The sequence below is a fragment of the Euprymna scolopes genome, chromosome 18 (genome assembly GCF_053919585.1).
Source record: "Euprymna scolopes isolate OS-2025 chromosome 18, ASM5391958v1, whole genome shotgun sequence".
Taxonomy (NCBI): Eukaryota; Metazoa; Mollusca; class Cephalopoda; order Sepiida; family Sepiolidae; genus Euprymna; species Euprymna scolopes.
In genome coordinates this window covers 28,360,506-28,382,888 of record NC_136499.1, presented here as the reverse complement: position 1 = coordinate 28,382,888, position 22,383 = coordinate 28,360,506, and the positions used below count along the sequence as shown (strand labels likewise).

Here is a 22,383-nt window from a genome sequence, read left to right as displayed (position 1 = left end):
TCTCCATCTCTCCAGAATACTAACCCAGTCTAATCCTACTAAACTTATAATAACAATCGCATATATGTATACTTCCTATATTCTGCTATAGTTTTTTTACAATCATTAATTTTTTTGTGCATTGTTTTTTTTTTTCTACGTTCTTTTTGTTTTTCATTTATGGATGTCCGTCTTAGTGTCACGTAAATCTGTATTTTATATTCTTTGTTTATCAATTCTATTTTAGCATTATTAGACTCGGTTAGAGTTTAGAAGAGATGGAGGAAAGTTTTTTATGGTATCAGTAACAATAAAAGTCTGATTTTAATAAATGTTTCTAGAGAAGGCGACATTTTTTTTGTTATTTGACAGTTAATAACAACTGAAAATAGTTATAAAAATCAGATTACTGTTTCAAATTTAATGTCTGGAAAGTATCACGCAATCTAAAAATTTTTATGAAATTGCTTATTGAAAAACCTCTTTGATGTTTATACTTTTATTTATAAAATCATTTTTTTTTTTTAATTTTGTAAAAGTTTTAATTTAATTGAACTTTCCATTTCTTTTCTTTTTTAATTTTGTTTGATTTATTTTCAAATAAAAAACAAGAACATATAATCTTAAGATGCGTCAACTCAATCTGAGCGTTCTGCAATGAAAATGTAAATTCACACTCAAAGTGTGACAGAGGAATGGACAGAGCTTCATAAATGTATGGAAGCGTAAAAAATTGTTTTTCACTGAAGAGCCTCATAGAAGAACTTGGACGCATTTTAAAAAGATGCGTTCATTCAATTTGTGTTTTCAGTGATGAAAATGCTATTTTGTATTATATTATTTGAAATACTGTTCTCATCTTGAGTGTTATTTTCACGACATTACAGCCGATGTAATCTCTGACCATTTTCAGGTGTCTCTTGTCAAATTTGAAAATCTTTCTATCAAACACGAATCTGCACAGAATTTTGAATGAAACCCTTTAATTAATTTTAATTTAGTTCTCTCATTTCATCAACCATGACCAAATATAAGACTAAGTAATTTGCAATTATATTCTTAGAGTTGTTCACGTTGAGGATTGAACCTTGAACCTCCAGTGTCACCTACAGTTGAATTTTGCCCCATACTTTACTCACTATTTCAAACTAATGTGTGGCAGACCAAACAAAGCTTTATTTTATGCTGGAGTGTGACAGACCAACTAAATTGCTATTTCAAATTTGAGTGTTACCACTAAAAAATGTTGCTCAAAGAGTATAGTTTATATATTAATATATTTCGTCAAAATTTTGCTTGGAGTAAGGAAAGAAAAACAAATCTGACTTTTTGTTGCTTATTTATTTATTAAAAAAAAAAAATTTTTTTGTTGAGACAAGATTATTTCTTTTTTTTTATTGCAAAATTTATAATCATTTTTTAGTAACTTTTAATTTTATCTTTCTTTCCCTCTTAACGTTTGTAATTGAATTTAAAACCAAATAATTTTTGCTGTTTGTGATTTTTTTTGTTAATCTATATTTGTTTTCTTTTCAGTTTAAAAAAAAAAAATTGTCTTTGTTATCTGCACACGTCTCTGTCCTGACTCGCCATAAACTAATAATTCTGTATTATCTTTTTAGACGCAGGGTCCTATTACGCCTCATACAATGGTGATTCTACCCAACACAGACGGCTTGCAATTGCTGCTATGTTACGATAGTAAGTAATACGATCATTCCCTTTCCATTGCACATCCTCTTGGAGTGGTCACCCAATGTCTGATTTGTTTGTGTTGCATTACATTTGTTTTCAAGTCTGTACAAACGTTTTTATTGGCTGTGAAATAAAACAAAATTTGATATTGCAGAAACATTCCATTTTAAAATCTAACCTCTATTATAATTTCTACTTATAAATAACATTTCTTTACTGAAAGTAGTTCATTGCTAGTAGATAACACGCAGGAGCATAATAGAACACGAGCAATAGCAAGATAGAAGCTGATGAGCTGCTCTGAAAAATTACAATAAGTAGTAGAAGGGAGATTTATAGTGGGACATATAGGTAGGGGAGTTGAGCAGCAAGAGTTTTGTTCACAATTTGTGCATGTTTTTGCAGTTGAATTAACAGTGAGCTAAAGTTATGCCCAGGATTCAATTGAATTTCTATTCTAATACATTCATGCCAAACCAACTTGCCTTACATTCTTATATTTCTATGTTCCTGTTTTATGACTGTTAAATCAAGTTTGATTCAATTGTAGAGATGGTGATATTTTATTTGGAATGTGGTGACCCTATTTTCTTAGTTTCAAGCCAGCTGAGTCAGATAAATACAGACCTGGCTGACTCCAAAAAATGTCTTTCTCACATCTGAATATTCAACTCCCATCAACTCCTGTTTTTATACATTATTGACTAATAAATGTGCTATTGATGCTTTTCATATAAATCAAGCAATAAAAGTTGGAATTCTATGAATTAGTGGATAACTGTGATCCATGGTTGTAAACAAAGAATTTGTCATAGCAACTATGTGCATGCTAGAGTTTCCTTCTAGTGCTAGTTCCCTTCAAAAAATAATGTTTTTTCCTTGAATTATAGGACAAAAAAATTACCTGCAATCATTTAAAACATTCACCAAAACTTGATGATTCCAACTATACATTTGGTTTTGTTCAGAGATCAACCATTAAAATTGGTCTGTTTTTTTTTCCACAATCTATTTCCTATGATTTGTTGTATAACTATTACAGAAAGTCCATTGGTCATTAAAAGATCAATTTTATATTTGTCAAATGTATGTGTCATGCACAACTTACTTCCTATGTAGAAGATATCAGTTTTTTATTGTCGCAATTTAATGTGAGCTCATTTTAAATACATCCCTAATGTCCAGCAACATTTTCTTAGTTTCTCTAATAAAATCGACGGTACTAGTGCACTTATTGATCTGTGCTGAAATAATAATGTTATTATTTAGAAAACCATTCTTAACATGGGGATGGGGAGGAGGTTTTGTACCTAATCTGTACTTTCACCTTACAATTCAATAAAAACATATAAAACTTTAATTAAACTTGAAAATACTATTTAAAAAATAGTGTGGATCAATAAGTGCATTAGCACCAAATCAACTAACATTTTTTTTGTATTAATGAAATAGTAGGGTAGACTGTACTCTTAAGTCTTGGTAAGAAAACTTGTCTGATAGAAAGAAAACCTGAAAACATTAGTCCTGTTTTTTTTTTTTTTTTTTTTTTTTATCTCAGCATTGTTTCAAGTGAAGTGTGATTATTGTGCAACCGTTTCTTTTTCAATACAAACTTCTCAGCAAACAAGTATCCTTTCAGAAGTTCTTCATAAATTGATTTTTAAACTAATAACAAAAATGTTATTGCTAATTGTGTTTAATCTTGAACTTTTTGGGGGGGGGCGGTTATGAGAATTTTCCACTTGTATTGTTTGAAATATTCAAACAACTATTCGTGTCTTATTTTTTAGCAATATTTTGACCAGTGACTATAATTTCTTCTTGTGATTACATTCACTTAATGCCAGATAAGTTGACTCCACATGCTGCATTATACAAGTTTCAATCTAAGTCTAAAGATTGACATCAGCTCTTGAAATGTTCAGTCAATCACAATTTCCATGATTGACACCATAAACATGTTGGCTGAGCATAAGCATGAACTTAAATTCTAACTTCACATTGGCTCACCAAGTCTTTAACTGACCGTCTTACCCATTGTTCTCCCCCTGCAAAGTGAGGTTGGTGAAATTTTCTGGTTGGTCAATTCACATTCAGGATATTATACTGCATGTCTAAACTACCAATGACGTCAGCATTGTAACACTACTTACATTTATCCGCGTTTGCATTGTCGATGTAGTTAATCATTGGAAATTGTTAAAAACTTTGCAACTGTAGATTTATTAAACACATGGGTCAAGCTTCGAAATAATAGTTTGGTCAACCAGAACCTAATGGAAATCCCTCCAGACAGGGCAAGATGCTACTTGATGTAAGGAGCTTAAAAATACTGTATAAAAGTCAAAATCTAGCTTGTATTAAATGGATAGATTTCAATCTAAAAACAAAAACCAAAAACAAACACAAAAAAAAAAAACAGCAATTTTTCCACTTTTGTAAGAAATATCACTCGTGGATTGCAAGAACTAAAGGATAAAATAATAGACACGAAAGTTACAAGGCTGCCAAAAGTAAACTCAAGGTTCACTTTGTACTCTCCTTTTGTATTAAAATGATAATGGCTCTATTTACCAAAATACAATTGTTTGGAAAGGTTATTTATTATTAAAATTTTTAGGATGGTTTGAAAAAAAATTTGTTTTTGTTTTCGTGAGGAGGAGAATATACTTCCCAAGTAATAATTGTGCATAATTAAAGATACAACATTTAGTGTTTGAACATATCTCAGAACAAGACAAAAACACTGAATCAGGAAGACTAAGTGGTCTTTGTTTATAGGGCAGAACTATAGAACTTTAGCCGGAACTGAACTTTGAAATTTTCTCTAGTTTTTTATTGTCAAGAGTAATTATTAATGTTTCGCAATGCTTCTGTTTCATCTTAGTAACCAAAAAATCTATAATATAAACGTGGTCTATTTATCTAAAGATGTAATTGAAAATAAAGTCTTATACCAAGATCAAGCAAAGATAAAAGAAAAAAAATGTTTAAAGGAATTCAATGATAGAATTGATTTTTTTTATTATGTTCAAGCTTTGTCCCATCACTGCAGTGTTGCATCCGTGTATCTGTTTTACAAGTACTTTAACGGAATGTGCTCTGATAAATTCATAGCACTTGTGCATACTCCTGATTAAGTTGATAAGTAGCAGGGTCCCACCTCTTCACTGTTGAAGTCTCTAGATGTTGGATGGCCTTTTATTCTAATTTCTTCCTGCAGACTGCAAGACTTTGGAATTCTCTCTCTGTTTCCTACTTCCCTGAGTGTACTAATCTACAGAAGTTTAAATGTAATGTGAACAGACATCTCGCTGCTCAACTTCCCACAGTCCCCTGTTAGACACAATCCCAAATAGTAGCCCCCGTACATTCCAAGTGGCAATATGCCTTGTTTGTGGTTAAAAAGGAGTCGAAAAGAAGGTTTTGTAATACTACTGTGGGGTATTCATTTGCACCAAACATCTGTAAATAGCAAAGGCAGTAATCTTAAATTGAAAATTATGGAGACAAAAGAATAAAACAAAAAAAAACAAAAAATCATATCTGATTCACAGCTGGAAGTAGTAGACCACAAGTGATGCTCATTCATTCCTGAGAAACACCAGGTGTGCCTTCCAGTATCTATCTACAGAAATGGGTAGTAATTTGTCATTTCATTTGACAATGAATTTAAATAGAAAATGTTGGTTTTTCTGCTTTATATATATATATATATATATATATATATATATATATACACACACCTCGGAAAAAAGAAATCAATAATTCATTTTCATATTTCTCTGCTCATGTTTTTACTTTGCTTTTTATTTCAATATATTTACTTAGAAGAATTGGTCTCAATAGTGCATATGACATCAATAATGTGTTATTTGACGCCATAGCACAGGGGTTGACAAGGCGGTGTTAAGAGACAGATAGTCTCACTTGTCAGGTGATTTTTGGAACAGTTTCTGAGTATTGGTAGCATAAAAAAAAAACTATGCTCAAGGTAAAGAACATAAATGTTACTACACATCTATTGTGTTGTACCTAATGCAAGTTAATTAACGTCTGTTTTCCTAAGGCTCCTTTCTCTCTCTCATATATATATATATATATATATATATATATATATATATATATATATATATATTTATTTTTTGGGAGAGAAAGGGCTAACCTGTCTGGATAGATGAAGCTCTATCCGACTAAGAGGAACAATTTATAAGAAAATATAAGGAGATAATAATTAAATTTACATTAGAACTTTATTACATTATCATGCCTATGAGGATGAAGGTGGTTACAATAAGTGAAAGGGAAATGAGGGGTGAACCTCATTAAGCCATGCTATTTCAAAGCTAAATTCTCATCAGAAGGAGAAAAAAATCAGCATTATACAAGAGTAAGGGCATATATATATATATATATATATATATATATATATATATATATATATATATGCTAAAATATAGTTTACTTCCGGAATTGAGTTATGTTCTAAAAAAAAAATAATAATCTGTTTTAATTATTCTAATGTCGTAATTTATAATTAACTGAACAAGTTACTGAAACTCTCTTTTTCTCTCTGAACTGTCTTTCTTTCATCGCTCTCATTCTGTTGATTCAACCACTCTCCAATATCAATCTCTTTGTGAGCATTAAAAATAAAAAAAAAAAAATTTTTTTCCCCGTGGTCATCTAATTTACATATCTGCACACCACAAACACATGTAAATTAGATGGCCAAATAAGTCACTTTACTTCTCTATAACAATAATAAACCAATCTATTAATAATAGATATTTGGTATCTGTCTAGAACCAAAGCTATATTATTAGTATTAGTTTCAATTTTCAATTCAGGGGAGAGGGTAGTGTAGTATGTTTTTGTTTGTTATGAAACTATTCTCCTTGGCATTATCTCCTCCTTTGAGGGGAGTGTTGTTTGTTGTTGTTCATTTGTCACGGTACATCCTCCCAAGTTAGCAAAAATATACAGCCGAAGGAAGCATGTATTTATTTGCTAGTAGTAATAACAATACATGTAATAATAATAATAATAATAATAATAATAATAATAGTGAAAGTAGTAATTATAATAACAATATAGAAGTAATAACATTAAAAGTAATAACAAAAATAACAATTTAGAAGTAAAAAGAATTATTTTTAGTTATGCAATAAGAATATCTTTAAAAGACAGTTTATGAATTCACAGTAGAATAAATAGTAGTATTTGTAATTCAACGACTTATTGGTACATTTAGTATTATAATAAATTTAGAAACTTAAATTTTGGAGAGAAAAAAAATATTCTATTGGATTGCTTATCTAACAACCGAAAAAGTATATTAATATATTATTTACATGTACATAGTTTGCACTTGGTAAAGATAGGATCATAGGATTAAGTATTTACCAGCAGATATTCACCAATAAGAGAGAGAAGAAAATCACAGTACTTTCTTTTTCTTTTTTTTTTTTAATTCAAAAAAGACGAAAGACCTAACTCTACTAGAGTCAACAATTACTGTACAGCAAAGATTGACTCTTTTTTTTTCTTTTTTTTTTTTAATTCAAAAAAGACGAAAGGCCTAACTCTACTAGAGTCAACAATTACTGTACAGCAAAGATTGACTCTTTTTTTTTTTCTTTTCAAATTATTAAAACTGCCCATTTTTCCCCCCACTTGAATGTTTTAAAACTATTAACATTAAAACATTGAGCTGGCCTTTTATGAATAAAAGGAATTTGTATGTATGAGTTCTTTATCTAACGTTTTGGTAATGTTTTGAACAGCATTCTTCGAGGTTACTTGAGCATTTCATGTGTGTGGGGAGGTCAAACAATTCTGCCTTTATTTCATTGAAAGAAAAAACAATTATTCTGCCACATTTTAATTAACTATTATGATATAAATGCAATCGTATCAGTATTTTGATTCAAACAACTCTCATCTTATTTGTTATTTTGACCGACGTCACTTCTGACCTTCAGGTCATTTCTTTTTTCTTTTTTTTTTTAAACTTTGGCCACCTATACGGAATTTGGAAATGAAATCTTTAATCTGTGGGGTTAGATTGTTTTTGTTCTCTTAGCAATGATTGAGTCGATATGCTAATTATTTTGATTTTTAGTTATCGTGTGAAGCAACATATGGTTACACACAGGACCCATACGTTGTATCAGTCTACGTTGCAAAGGAGACCAAGACAATAACTCGAACTCACTTTTTTGTGTTGTAACAGTGACATTTATTTCCGGGTACTTTCCCGAATAACACCTGATTTCGAACCTTCAGACGGCATTTTACATACATTTGCATCCGTCTATCCGCACTCTGTTACAGTAAGAATTGAAACTTGAGTGTCCAGAAGATTGTCGCTGAGAAGTAATTGTTAATTAACACATTGTCTCATGCATAAAAATTGTAAATAATACAAATTATAAATCCTCGTTGAGAGAATCTGAAACAGTATTTTGATGTTGTCTAAATTGTTTTAAATTTAAAGAGTTTGAACGTAAAATGTCATTTTCAATGTTAGCACAACATGTAATCACGCTAGTACTCAACCCTTCCAGAATCATGTCTTCCATAATCTGATATCTGCCTTAATTTTCTTGTTTTAAATTAGAGGGTCAAATTGTAGACTTGAATTTTGTTTTAAGTTGAATTATTCAGATTGATGAAATTGGGCTTATCATGTTTTGCATTCGATCTCTTTGAATGTTCATCTGCAACTTATTTTTATAAATTTACTTGCCAATCAGGGTGTATGCAATCAGCATGTTAAATACTGGCAAAGATTATGGAATTAAGGAAGTAAAGTTGAGGTGCAGTCAGATATAATGCATTCACTTATGAGCTAATACTGTTGGGAAAAGTTAGCCCCGCCCCCTCCAACCACTATTATCAGCTCTGAGTAAAATAGCAACTTTTGTTCAATGAATTATATACAATAAATAAGCCAAATGTGTTATAAAACAGACAACTCAACCAGTTGTTGATTTCCATCTCTGATGAACGTTTGCTAGTTCATTTTTAGTGCTACCAGATCAGGATGTCTAAAGATATTGGGTTGACTGGCACGCACCAAATATCGATCCTATTGTCTTTCTTTTCTTTTCGCAAAACTCTATCATATTGTGCAAAGCCTAAAACTGTTTTTCTCTACAAAGCAAACCAAATACCAAGAATAAATATTTAAAGATATAAAGAACTTGAAGCATAAAAACTTTTGCAAAAAAGAATAAACCTGAAAAGGAGTTGATATGCCAAAAAAAACAAAAACAAAAACAATAATTTTCTACAAAACAACCAAACTAAACACCATGAAAAAATACTTGAAGATATAAACAACTTAAATCATAATTTAAATAAATCAGCATTGAATAACCTGAAAAGGGTTGATATTAGTGTTGGGCTGATTAATCGGAATTGGAAACAGAACTTTTTGGGGTACCGGAATGAGAAAATAATTGTGACTATTTTCCAATGCCAAAAACTATTCCTTTTTATTTTTTAATTTATTTAAAACAAAATCTTCCAGTATGGGTAGTAATAATATAATAAATATTTATAGATTTAAACTTCCACGATAACTAAAATATATAGATCACCCTCCTCACAAGTATGTTTTTGATGTTTGAGAACATATATGCATATTTAAGATGTGTTTTTATGGTAATCAGAACAAAATAACCATTTTATAGTTAAATATTTAGAGATTTATGAAGAGTTGGTAATTGTATTGGAATCGTGAATTTAGTACTGAATCAGTAATTGTATCAGAATTGTCCCATTACTAGTTGATATGCTGTAAACCAAACCAACCATGTTTAGTTTTGTTTAATTTTAATGTTGAGGATGATGATGACGATTGTTTGGATTACTATTCTCATTTTGGATGCTATTTTTAAAACCAGGCTTCGCACAAGCTTGAAAAGTCTTTGAATTATGACTTTTTCCTTAAAAAGACCTTATTGTTATTATTACCTTGCAAAATTCTTGAAAATGTAGAAAATGTCTTGAAAATCGTATTCTTTGTGTCCATTAAAAATTTGTTGCAATATTAAAAATAAGATCTAAATAAATACTATTAAATTATTTTTAAGTATCAATAAAAATACCATTGAAATATTTTTAAATATTGAAAATAAAATCGAAAATACATTGTTCTGAAATGACACTATATTATTGTGTATGCAAGAGTTACGTCCCTTTATCACAAAACTATCTGATGTTTTATTAATGTAAGTTAACAGTGGATAGTATCTTGATAAAGGGACCTAAATCTTGAATTCACAATACCGGAAATTTAAAATATAAAAAGTAAAACAAACATAGTGTAGACCAATCTAAAATGAGATACATTTAATTTAATCACACTTGGTTGGCCAAATATAGGTGGGTCAGGGAATGTAAATATGATTTTCGACAGGCATATTGTTTTGTATGTAAATGAAAATGATTTTTCCTGTTGTCAATTAAGTTTTTTTAGGTTTATTATATTGTTTATATATCAAATTTTGTTTTGGAAACTCGAGCTTTGTTTGGAGAAGGCCATGAAAAACCTTGAAAATGGACATTGAAAATCTGTATGAACCCTGACAATGTTTTGACTGTAACTTTCTTCTATCGTATCTTTTCAAACTTGAGAATCTTTGATGAAATTCGGTAAAGGTTTCCAAATTCAACAAAGATTTCCAAGTTGGAAAAGATGTGCTGGAAAAAAGCCTACTTACATCATCCGAAACATAAAAATAACCAAAAAAAAAATGAGAATAGTGTTCTGAATAATAGAAACCAACAGATATCTGTTCTTTGAATAATAATTATTATATAAGAAATAAGAATATATTTCTACCATGTTTGTGCAGCAAAAGACTCTTCAATAGCCAGCATTTATTGGCCAATATAACTAATTTTACACAACGCTGATTGCTTACATGGTAGCTGCACATGCAATGTCCGTTCTTAGCAAATTCTGACAGCAGAAGCTGAGCAAATAAATGAACATAACACGATTTGAGGTTTGTGTGAAATATTGATAGGCCTTATACCAGACTTGATGGATTAAAATAAAAGTTGATGGTTGAATTGCTAATAAATAGGCACGTGAAACCTGTTTAGCTGAAGGGAAACACGGCAAAAGAATTAAAAAAGAAAAAAAAAACGGATTCGACTGATGCATGTGCATCATCTCTTGGGATGAAGCTATGCATTAATAAAAATGGCTTCAAAGATTCATATCTACAAGCAGTAAACATCAGATTAACTAATTTGATTTTGGAAAAAGAAACAAAAGTGAAGGGTTCAAAACTGTTTTGGTATCACAAACAGTTTACAATGAAGGTTCCATCCAACGTCCCACTAAATTTAATAACAAATGAAAGCATTCCATTTAGCCAATATTTTCAAACATATAAAATAAATTCTATAAAATTACTGTAATAATGTTACAACTTTTAATAATAATGTTTCATTTAATTATGGCAAAACCTTTTTGATATTCGTATGGGCAGTTGGGCAATAACTTAATTTTCAGCTATGATTCCTTTGAGGTTTCAGCATTGTAGCATTGTTAGGTAACTATGCTAGCAGAACTCTAGTCCCGCCATTGCCCAGGTGAAATAGAAAAGAATGATTTAACGTTTATTAAGTTTGTGTTGCAGAAAAAAAAAGCTCTGCACAACTAAAATTTTATCCTCTAATTTTATAAAATAAGTATCACTGCTAAAAAAATTCTTGGATATTAATCAAAAGCATTTTCTTTTTACTTTTCTATTTGTGGTGTTTTTTTTGTTTAAACAGTGTATATAAAAAAAAAGTTTCCATTTCACTGTAAATAATTATGTGATTAAAATAGGATTTATCCATAATGGCTGGCAAATTGTGTTAACCCAAATAGGTCAGAAATTTTCCAAGTGTATTTACATTAAAACAATTGATGTTGGTCATTTGTTTTATAAATGTAATGGATAAAATTTCTGCAGGTTTTTTTTTGTTCCGCACAGATTTCCTGCATCGAATATAAAAAAAAAGTAAAATCGTTTTTAACTTCCTTTCCCCTGCAAAATATTTAAATTTAATTAAAAAAGACAAATTTTATATTTCATAGAAAAAAAAGTTGAGTATCAACTGTGGTAAAATGAATAATATTGTAAATATTTTAATTTTTTAAAGAAAATATTAGTAAAACTCAAAGATTTAATTCCTAGTTTAGTGAAGCCATGAACGCAGTTGACGTTAATAAACAAAAAAATCTAATCTCTGTGTATTAATAAAATCATGTAATGTGCTCTGAAACTATATGTCATCGTTGGCTGTGGTAATTCTGCGAGTCTACCACTCGATTCAGTTTCGTTAAAAACGTAAGAAAAATATTTTGAGAAACTTTCTTTTTTTTTTCTTTGTTTTTACATGGGGATCACCACTTATCAAGGTCCAGACGCCACTCGGGGATAAGGGTTATTGTGTGTACAGTAATTAATGGGATAATAGTGTAGTAATAGTTGGTATTGGAGATTTGATAAAGTGTCTTACTTAAGGGGGCGATTAATCAGGAATTTGTTTATGTTGAACTTGAAGACATCCAAGTTGTAGTCAGGTGGAAAACAGGCAAACGGAAGAGAATTCCACAGGCATGCACTTCTCAGAAAGAAGCTTTGTTCATGGAATCTACGTTTTGATTTTGGCACAGATAAAGAGTGGTGGAAATTACTGGCAGTGGTTTTAGCTAGACGGGTGTTTATCGTGATAGATTGGTGAGGGGGGACCAGAGATTGGAGCTCGGACTAGCACGTGATTGCCAATCTTCAACTGTGAAGCGGGTATTAAAAAGAAAGAAAATAACGGAGAAGTTGTTTAAAAATAAAAAATTTTCGCGCCTAAATAACTCGACCAACGTGTGAAGTAAACGATGATTCTCCTCTTGATTTCCTTATAGATTGGCATGTGTTTTATTCTCACAAATATTTAAATATAGATTGGGGGGGGGGTTGTTATTTTGTTTAAGATCTAAAATAAAGTTTTTTTTTGTTTTTTTTTGCATCTTGCACTAATCAGGAAGGAGATCAAACAATACGAGAATAGGCTGTCCGTTTATCGAGAGAGGACACGTATCTGATTAAATCACACAAGTTTTAGAGTCACTGCTGCCTCATAGAAAAAAGAGGAAAGTTTTACAAAAACTAAAATCTCATTGATCATTTGGACGTGACTCTCCATTGATATGTCTTTGTTTTGAAATAAACAATTGAAGACAAGAAGTCTCCAAACATTTCATTCATTAGGCCGGCTCGTACTTCAATGAAAATTCACTTAAACTACATTTTCTCCACAGTTGCCTGCACGAAATACAATCTTTTTGATAATCCGACAATTTACTTCATGTTTATTGACAAGTTTGCAGATTGACACGGCGTTGCCTGGGATGTATAATAAACTGACAGATTTTGTTAGAATATATACAGGTCATACATTACCTTACAATAACAATTATACAATTAAATCCATCAAAATTCTGTACATTTTGAAAATTCTTAAAAAAAAAAAAATAATAAAAAAGTATTTTATAGATTTTCTCTCATTGTTTTCTTTTTTTTTTTTACAATTATATCTTTAAATTAATTATCTTTAAAAATGTCGAAAATAAATTCACATACTAAACCAGCAGAGATCTTTAGCATTATCTGCAGTCATCAATATCGATTACATTACACCTACTGGTGCCAACCTCCAGGCATGTCATGAGTCTTGAAAATCACGTCCGTGGAAGTTTCGGGTCTGATCAACAGACTTCCCTGGTGGGTGGCCCAACCAAATGCTATTAGCATTTGGCCCATACCTGGAGTGAAAACTGCTACTCGGGCAAACTATTTTTTTTTTTTTTTTTTTTTTAAAGAAACACGAAGTTAATTGACTACCTCTGGCCATTTGATGTTATTAGTCAGAGGTGATCCTGTTCAACATGGTGGGGGGGGGGGGATGATCAACTCGGTAAAAAAAGAAAAACCTGTTGGCATGACAGCGCGATGAATTGGTTTCTTCATATAGTTTCTTCACTCCCATTTAAAATCGTTAACCTATAATACCATCCACTATGAAAAAAAATTTTCTGGACTTAATTACCATGCCATATATTTAGCAAGTAATAAAATATACAAATATAAAACTAAAATTATATATATATATATATATATATATATATATAACCCTAAGCAAAATTCAGTCCGAAGCAGCAAAACTGAAGCTGATTTGCCAGGACACTACATAAACAAACATAGGTAAATTTGGGCATATTTTATTGGTTTAAAAATATAGGTTCTTTTTTACCAATTGTCATAAAATTTTAACCATAGAATAGCATTATAATCTTCAAAAAGCCTGCAAATTTCCATATAGTTTCGTTCCATAGAACCAAAAACATGAACATTTCAATATTCAATTTGGCTACCAGTATAGATATGCCTATATATATATATATATATATATATATATATATATAATCTTAAGCCCCCCCCCCCTTTGGGTAGAGCACTGTTGTAAATAATCTCACCCGCTACTTAATCAGTTGAAAATGCAAAGCTCGTTGTTTGTTTGTTTACGATTTGAGCACTATAAAAGTGGCGGCATGTGTCTATTTAAATAGACATTCCGACGAGTTATTTATGGGCGTCGATTCCATGGTCAAGTGGGAGAACTGCCAACTGTCAACACAACGGTTCTAGGTTCAATCCTTGGCTTGGGAGAGATGCTAGTCTAGCGGCACTGATGAGTTGTGATACAACGAAACAGGACTGTATGTCGATGACTACAAATATATATATATACACACACACACACACACACACACACACCACCTTTTGTGGCAATTTTATAAATTCCAAATCTCAGTGACTACTGATCAGAATTTAACAAATAAAGGGTCGGTGGAAAGGTAATGATTTGAATTGTGTAGTGGGCTATGTGACATTTGTCCTTAAGGTCGCCCATTAACGAGATCATTCATCATCCAGAGCCTATTTCTAGCACCTTTTTTTTGCAGCCATAAAATGTTTCAATCATAGTCATTTGTTTTCCATATGAATTATAAAATCTTCTACAAAACAAATAGGTTAATATTATAACTTTAAACAACAAAACATAATCAGCTTTGTTTGAGTTTGCATGCTTTTATTTTAATAGCTTCTGTAAAGAAAATTATTTTCACATTGTTCACAATCCAAATAATAAAACAAATTTTAGTCCCTAAAATCTATGAAACATAATGTTTATTTGCTTTATCACGCCATAGCAACATAAAAATTAACTTCACCCCCCCCCCTTTTTTTTTTTAATTATTATTGAATAAAGGTCAGTTTCAGTATAAATCAGATCATGTTCCTCTTTTTGTCTTTTCCTTGCAATTTTTAACGTTTTCTAATACTTTTTACGAAAGCTATCATTATCAACACCCTGACTTTTCTCACTTGCACCAAAATGTATGATGTCACGTTCAATTGCACAGGCCTCTTTACTTTATGGAGGCCACAGGTGAGGAGAAAGTTGAGCAGTGAAATCCAGTGGTTTTAATTAAATTTAATTTTTTTTCTTCACATGTTTCTTTTATTCTTGTTCTTTCACCCACTTCGTGTTTCATCTCCTCCCTGGTTGCTTACCACTTGCATCTTCCTCACTACCTGCCTCCTACTCTTTCATTTGTTTCACTCCTCCACCTTCTTCTCTCCTCATCTGCTCAACCCACAACATACAGCATTTATTACATCCTCCTCTTGCTACTATTATTTTTACTATCCTGGATTTTTGTTTCTTCAATATTTACAAGGTTGAGTTCTGTGAAAATTAAGCTCATGAATATTAAAGTTATATATATATATATAAAGGTTCCCTTATCTTTTTTTTTTTTATATTTCTTTTTTATTTTATTTATTAAATTTAATTTTAACGAATGAGAAATTAGTATTTTATGCAGGGCAAAAGTTTAATAGCGATTGTTAACCCTGCCCACGCGTTGTGATGGAAACGGCATTAAGTGGAAAATATAAATCTGTAAATTTATTTCGTATTAATCTATATATCTACAAAATGAGAATGTGTGAGAGCACTTCTCAACCTATGTACTCAACGGATTTTTTATCTACAGACTTGAAATTTGGTATATAGGATATTCAGATGTGTGGAATTTTTAAAAATCTGTTTCCATCTGGAAAAAAAGGGCTGCTAAGGGGTCAAAATTGAAAAATTGGTACTTGGGAGTCATCAGATTTTTATCTGTTTGCTGTTTCATGAATGCACATGCATGAATAATTCACGTTACAGATTATTTATGTTAAGAATAAGCAGTTTGAAAATACATTTTAAAAATCGTTTCATGCTGGTCTAATGGTTATCGTACTTGACTCACTATCTTTAGGTTTTGGTTTCAATCTCAGCAAGAGTATTATTTCTTTTATTTTAATTACAAGAAATGAGCAGTTTAAAAAAAAAACGTAATGCTCGCATGCACATGTCTCAATTTCTGTATTAATTAAAATATAATATTTATGTATATTTTACGACCAGGCAATGCTGGGCGGTCTGCTAGTATATCTATAAAAGTGAGAATGTGTGTGTGTGTGTGTAAGGACACTTCTCAACCTATATACTCAACGAATATTTGATCTACAGACTTAAAATTTGGTATATAGAGTATTCAGATATGTGGAAAACTTTTTAATCAGTTTTAATCCGAAAAAAAAAAAGGCCTGCTCAGGGATTAAAATTTAAAAAATTGGTACTTGGGGGTGTCAGATTTTTCTGCTTTCAACTTTTTAACGGTTGCGCATGTGCAGTTGTGAAACATGACGGCTTATGTTAAGTATAAGTTGGTTTGAAAACATTTCTTAAAGATCATGTCAAGCTGGTCTAACGGTTATCATGTTTGACTCACTGTCTTTAGGTTTTGGTTTCGATCTTCGTTTGAGCATTTTTTTTTAGTTACAAGAAAATACTCACGTGCACATATGTCAGTTTCTTTCCGTTTTCATTTACATCATTTATTTTTGGAATTTAACGGCAACGCTAGGTACATTGAATAAAGTTCAGTTTCAGTATAAATCAGATATTGCAATTTTTAACGTTTTCTAATAATACTTTTTATCAGCAATGCGTCAAGCAAACTGCCTTTCCCTTATATATATATATATGCTCCCTCTAAATATTTAAATTTGCAAAAAAATAATAATGTGCCCATATTACTTACCTTGTTACCTAGATTATATATTCCAAAATTCATCATGATCCATTCAGTAGTTTAGGAGTTTATCATGTATATATATATATATATGTGTGTGTGCGTGTATGTATATATATATATATATATATATATATATATATATATATATATATATACACACACAAATGGTGGAAATATGAAAATACTACACAATAACATAGAAAATAGCTGCATCAGTAATAACAGTCTTGGAAAGAAAATTAATATAAAATAACTTTGGTATGACGTAAGCCAATAAATCATAAAATCCAACTAAACTGTACTCTCAAGGGAAAAAAACAAACAAATAAGCATCATAATTTTGTCATTACTTCAATTTAATTTCCTTGAAAATGATTTTGTAAATCATTGTTAATAAGTTTGAAGTGGACATTTAACAACATATTATCACCATGGCAAGAAACTAATATGAAAAGCAGTTTCATTTTGATAAACAAAAATAAAATGACAAGACAAACTTTGAACTTAAAAATTTATATTGTTGTCAGGCATATGATTTATTTTGTGTCAGCCATTGTCTAGAGTTAGGCGTGAAAGGGAGTTTGTAGGCATTGATTTAACACTACATGGTGATTAGTAGTTTTTCACCTTGCATTCTTGGAAATAGCCAATTTTATTTGTTATTGTTGTACAATGTTATTTGCGTTACAATACCGTACTTGCATTCTCCCACGTGCTTATGCATTGCAAAACGAGGATTGTTATTCCATTTTGGCTTTCGATTTTAAGCAATTATTTTCATGTCTGCATTTAGATAGAATTTCTTATCTATTGTTTATATGATTTGTTGGTGATTGTTGCTATTTTCTTTTCTGAACAAATTTACAGTATCATAAGCTGTTATGAGCTTTCCGAACATGTTAGGAGTTCAAAAGAGATAGTGAACGAGGTCGCTTATGAATTTAATATTTCCTACAAACTACCTCTCTTAGAGGAATCCAATTCGATCTGACTAGAGTAAATCTCGCTTCAGTATGAAAGAGATAGCTTTAAAAAAATTTCTAACCTTAATTAAAATTTTGTCAGAAAAATGTAGTCGCTTTTAACAATAACAATATATCCAAATCACAAAATACATCTGCTATACATATATTTTAATGTATCCCAATCTTAAATTCTACCGAACTTTCTACTTGTTTTTTTTTTGTTGAAAATTGCTATAATGTTGAATTTGAAAGTGTATATCTGTTATACAATATATAATTTCTTGAATAAATGCTGAAAATCTTAGACTAACTTTTAAAAACAGATCCTATTTTACAAAATAATTTGACAAAATTAAAATGAACGAAATTATTTTCCCTTTCTTCATAAGCAATGCATGTTTTCTGTTACTTTTCGGCAATACCAGAGAGGTACAGTAAGATATATATATATATATATATATATTAGTAAGTTATAAAATATATATGGCGATTAAGCTACACTGAATATTCCACGTTTCATCCACTCTAGGATTCTTAAGCCTGAAGAATCCTTGAGTGGATGAAACCCGGAACATTCAGTGTAGCTTAATCGCCATATATATTTTATAACTTACTAACTAGCTCTACCTACATATTGAGCACTGTTGAAGTAAATACGCATAAATTTATACTTTCGTATATCAATTTTATGTGAGTAAATGAAGTAGTTTATATATGAGAGAGAGAGAGAATCTGAGAATTAGTATAAATAAATATCAACTGAAAATAAACAAATGAAAACTGTGACGTGTATTTAACAGCAGCAGCATGCAAATAACCTTACTGATGTCACAGTGAAGGAAAAGAAAAAGAAAAGCAGAGAGAAAAAAAGGATACGTGGGTGGCAAGCGACAAAAAAGCATGTGGAAGGCAACAGCGAGGAACCATGTGGGCGACCAGAGGATTTGGAAGCACAAGTCAGTGCAAGAGGAACTTTTAAAATAAGATGTAATGTGAACTTTGAACAAAACAATAATCAGACAACCATGTTCTGTTGGGCAAGCTGCAGATAAAGCAGTGGAGAAAAAAGACAGAGAAAATAAAGACGTGGTGAGAGTACCGGCAAGGCATGTCAGCATGATATGGATGTGTGGCCGTATGGTGGCATGAGAGACTTTTAAAGCATGTGTTCGACACTGCAGGGTTTTGTCAACTACATGACGAACTAAGAAACTTTTGAAATAAGATGTAATGCGTTGTTTGGAAAGTACCGTTAATAAATATCATTAATTCGAAAAAAAGTGAGTTGAATTCCTTTCCCCTTGTTTGTGTTTGCAAGACTTTCATATGCAACGTCAGGTCCGGGTGTTAAAATGTAACATCATTTCAGAAGATTAACGACTGTGTTACATAATGCTTAATCCATTACATTTTTTCATGAAGTTTTTGTCATTTAATATAGTGACTATTTGAAATTCTTTATTAGAATAGTCTGGGTACCCGGCGTTGCCCGTTTGTAATGCATTATTAGTATTTTGTGAATGTGTAAGTTGCAATTGTGCACTTAACAATCCGTATTCAAGTATAAATCCACTTTTTCTATCTCTCTCTCTCAGATATAAGTATAACAAAATAGACTTAGTTCATCAAAATGAAACCGGAGTTATTAGATGAGGTGGTCGAATGGGAAGGTAATTTTGTAATGATATTTAGGAATATAAGAGGTATCTCCTAAGGTCTCGGTACCTACTGTGAACTGACAGATGTTTTGATAAGCAATCTGCCAGTAGGATGAGAACGGTAAGAACCTATAAAAGAGATACTATTTAACGGAAAATCCAGAAGAATTGAATGAGAGAAGTGCTTTCCTCATATTCTCTCTGTGGTTGTGATTTGAAGTTTGAATGAAAAAAAGAAATTTATAAAGTACCACAAGATCTTTGTTGATTTGGAAGAATGAGAAATATGATCACAACCTCTATCTGAGCAAAGAACCTGGGAAGGAATACAAACACTGAGTGGTCCAGCCAGTGAAAGTTGACATAAGAGGAATCTGCTTCTGATGCATGCACCAAAGGTTGATCATTATTTTTGGCCTTAGGAGGGTAGACTAGATTCTCAAAGCTAAGTAAAATATGAAGATAGATTAGATTTTCAGACATTGGGAAAACAACTATTTTAACAGAGAAAACTAATATAACAATTAAAAATAAGACTAGATTATAGTTTCTTGAGAACATCCTGGACCGGAAGTCTCTTTCATTTGCACTGATCCTCCCAGTTATGTCGGTTTGAGTTAACTTCTTCTGTTTGTTTTTATACAATTATGTCCCTTTGTATTGTGTTTATTTACAATCTCTTGAATTAATACACGGCGTTATATTTGAGATGCCTTGTGGCTGCCTTGGTAAAGACTAAGAGAGTAAACTGTGACAAAAAAAATCTAGTTTGGAGTCCTGATAGATGGATGGTGAAGCACTGCAACACTTTTCCAGCAACTCTTGTGTTTGCACTGACTCAAACCATATTTGTCTGCAATGCAGAGAGGGGTCCCTGGTAACTGGGTAAACTTAGGTCTTCTTATTACACTCACTCAGGCCTGCATCTGTAGAAGCAACTCCAGCTTCAGCTTGATCGCCACCGCAGATGCTGCAGTGCACCAGACTAGATACAGAACTCTATTGTCTTATTAGACAGAAGATTGCCATCATGCCGACATGTTTTTATCATACAAATACTTGTTGTAAAAGCCTAACATTGTTAGAACTCTCTCCCATTATCACTAAAAAGGCACTTTGGGGTTTCAAAATATCATGCCCATAACAACAAAGTGTTGCAAATAATTTCTTTGTTCGTTTTAATTGAAATCAGTTTCGGTAGCAGTGTGCCTAGCAGACACAGATCAATTTGGTACAAGATTCAACATTTACTGCGTTTATACTCTTTTAAATTAAGACAGACCATGTCATTAAACTTGTTTTCAATCCCACCATTGGTTTTAGTAGGAGTTTATTGAACTGAACATAACTTTTACAGAGTTACAAATTTCCTTGATGCCATCCAGAAAATCCCCCACAATAAACTATTCCAATTTTTATCATAATAACACAAATACTGAACAGACAATTATATGGAAATATTTATTTTGGAGAGTAGAAAATGGGTTAATTTTTGGCAATCTCGTAACTTTCATTCACCTTATTTTGTCATTTAGTTCTCATGAGTCCATGAGTCGTGTTTCTGACAAAGGAGGAAGAATTGCTGTTTTCTGTGTTGTAATCCATCCATATTACACTTAGCTGGATAAATTTTAACCTTACAATAGTATTTTTTATTTTTAGCTCCTTACATCGAGTGGCTCCATGCCTTGTCTGGAGCAATTTCAATTAATAAAAAATAAAAAATACAAACTAGATGGTATGTGCTTCTTTTTGCAGAAGCCAAGATCTTCTGTATTCAGATAGAAAATGAATCTGCTTTCACTCTTCCAAATTAATGACAAAACTTCTTTTTTTTTTTTTTTTTTTTTTTTTTTTTCAAGCTCTTTTTTAACTTTCATTAATTGTTGAAAAAGGTGCAATTTAAACAAGAGATAAGAGGGATCAAGAAAACTGGTTGATATTTTTTTTTTTTTAAATCATTAAGACGATGATGCTGGAAATTGTTGAAATGTTAAACAAGTTCTTAGGGGAAACATTTAGTTAGTTTGTTTTTTTTTTAATAAAATAAGGGGACTAGCTCCAATTTAGGAAGTGAGTGCAACTTCAAAAATTGTTGAGCAAATAAAATCTCAGATATGTGTGGGCGTGTGTACGATCCAATAACACTTTTCTTTTTATGTTAATTTCATTCTGACCTGGAAGTTTAATCATCTTTGTTAAAGCTAGAATATTTTTTTAAACTAAAAATGTCTAAATAACAATATGTTCAAAATAAATTTGATAAAGTTAATTACGGCATTCATTGTAAAACATGGACATTAATTAGAGTTGTTTTTCTACTTGTTTAGTCAAAGAGAAAACCATTTCAAGTTACAAAAAAAAATCTTTTAAAAGAATTCAAATAAAAAGGAGAAATCAATATGGTTTAAAAAACATTGTCAACTAAAATTCTGTGCTTTTTTTTTTTCATTAAGAAATTTTTTTATAGGGATTAATGTAATAAACAAAATAATTATCTGAAATTCGTAATTTTTTTTTGTTTGAGTTGGATAAAATTGGTTTGAGAAAATATTTGTACTCATTTAACCTTTTTGTCCATGCCTTTAAATTAAAAACAAAGATTAGTGATTTAAAAAAAATTTTTTTTTTTCATCTTTAGAAAACTTAATTAGTCTTTCCATCATTCTATACATTTTTGAAAAAAAATATTTTATGAAGTTCTTTTTAATATTTGCTTAAAACGCCTGTTTTACCTCCTATTCTCCAAATGCCTAAAGAAAATTCTGCATATTAAGATATAGTCATTTGATCAATTTATTTAGCAATGGAAACGTTATTTGTTATTTCAAACTTGAGCGTGACAGATTGATGAAAACTG

At 30.9% G+C, this 22,383-nt stretch overlaps 1 protein-coding gene across 34 annotated transcripts in view; it reads left to right on the top strand.

Moving 5' to 3' along the window:
* LOC145297554 (serine/threonine-protein kinase mig-15-like) overlaps positions 1–22,383 on the top strand; it is a 1,203,941-nt gene that overhangs the window by 1,157,059 nt on the left and 24,499 nt on the right. For all 34 annotated transcript variants that reach the window (XM_080143552.1, XM_080143554.1, XM_080143544.1 and 31 more), the window contains one exon: positions 1,602–1,680. In XM_080143552.1, the coding sequence (XP_079999678.1) occupies positions 1,602–1,680 (79 nt within the window). The remainder of the gene's footprint in view (positions 1–1,601; positions 1,681–22,383) is intronic.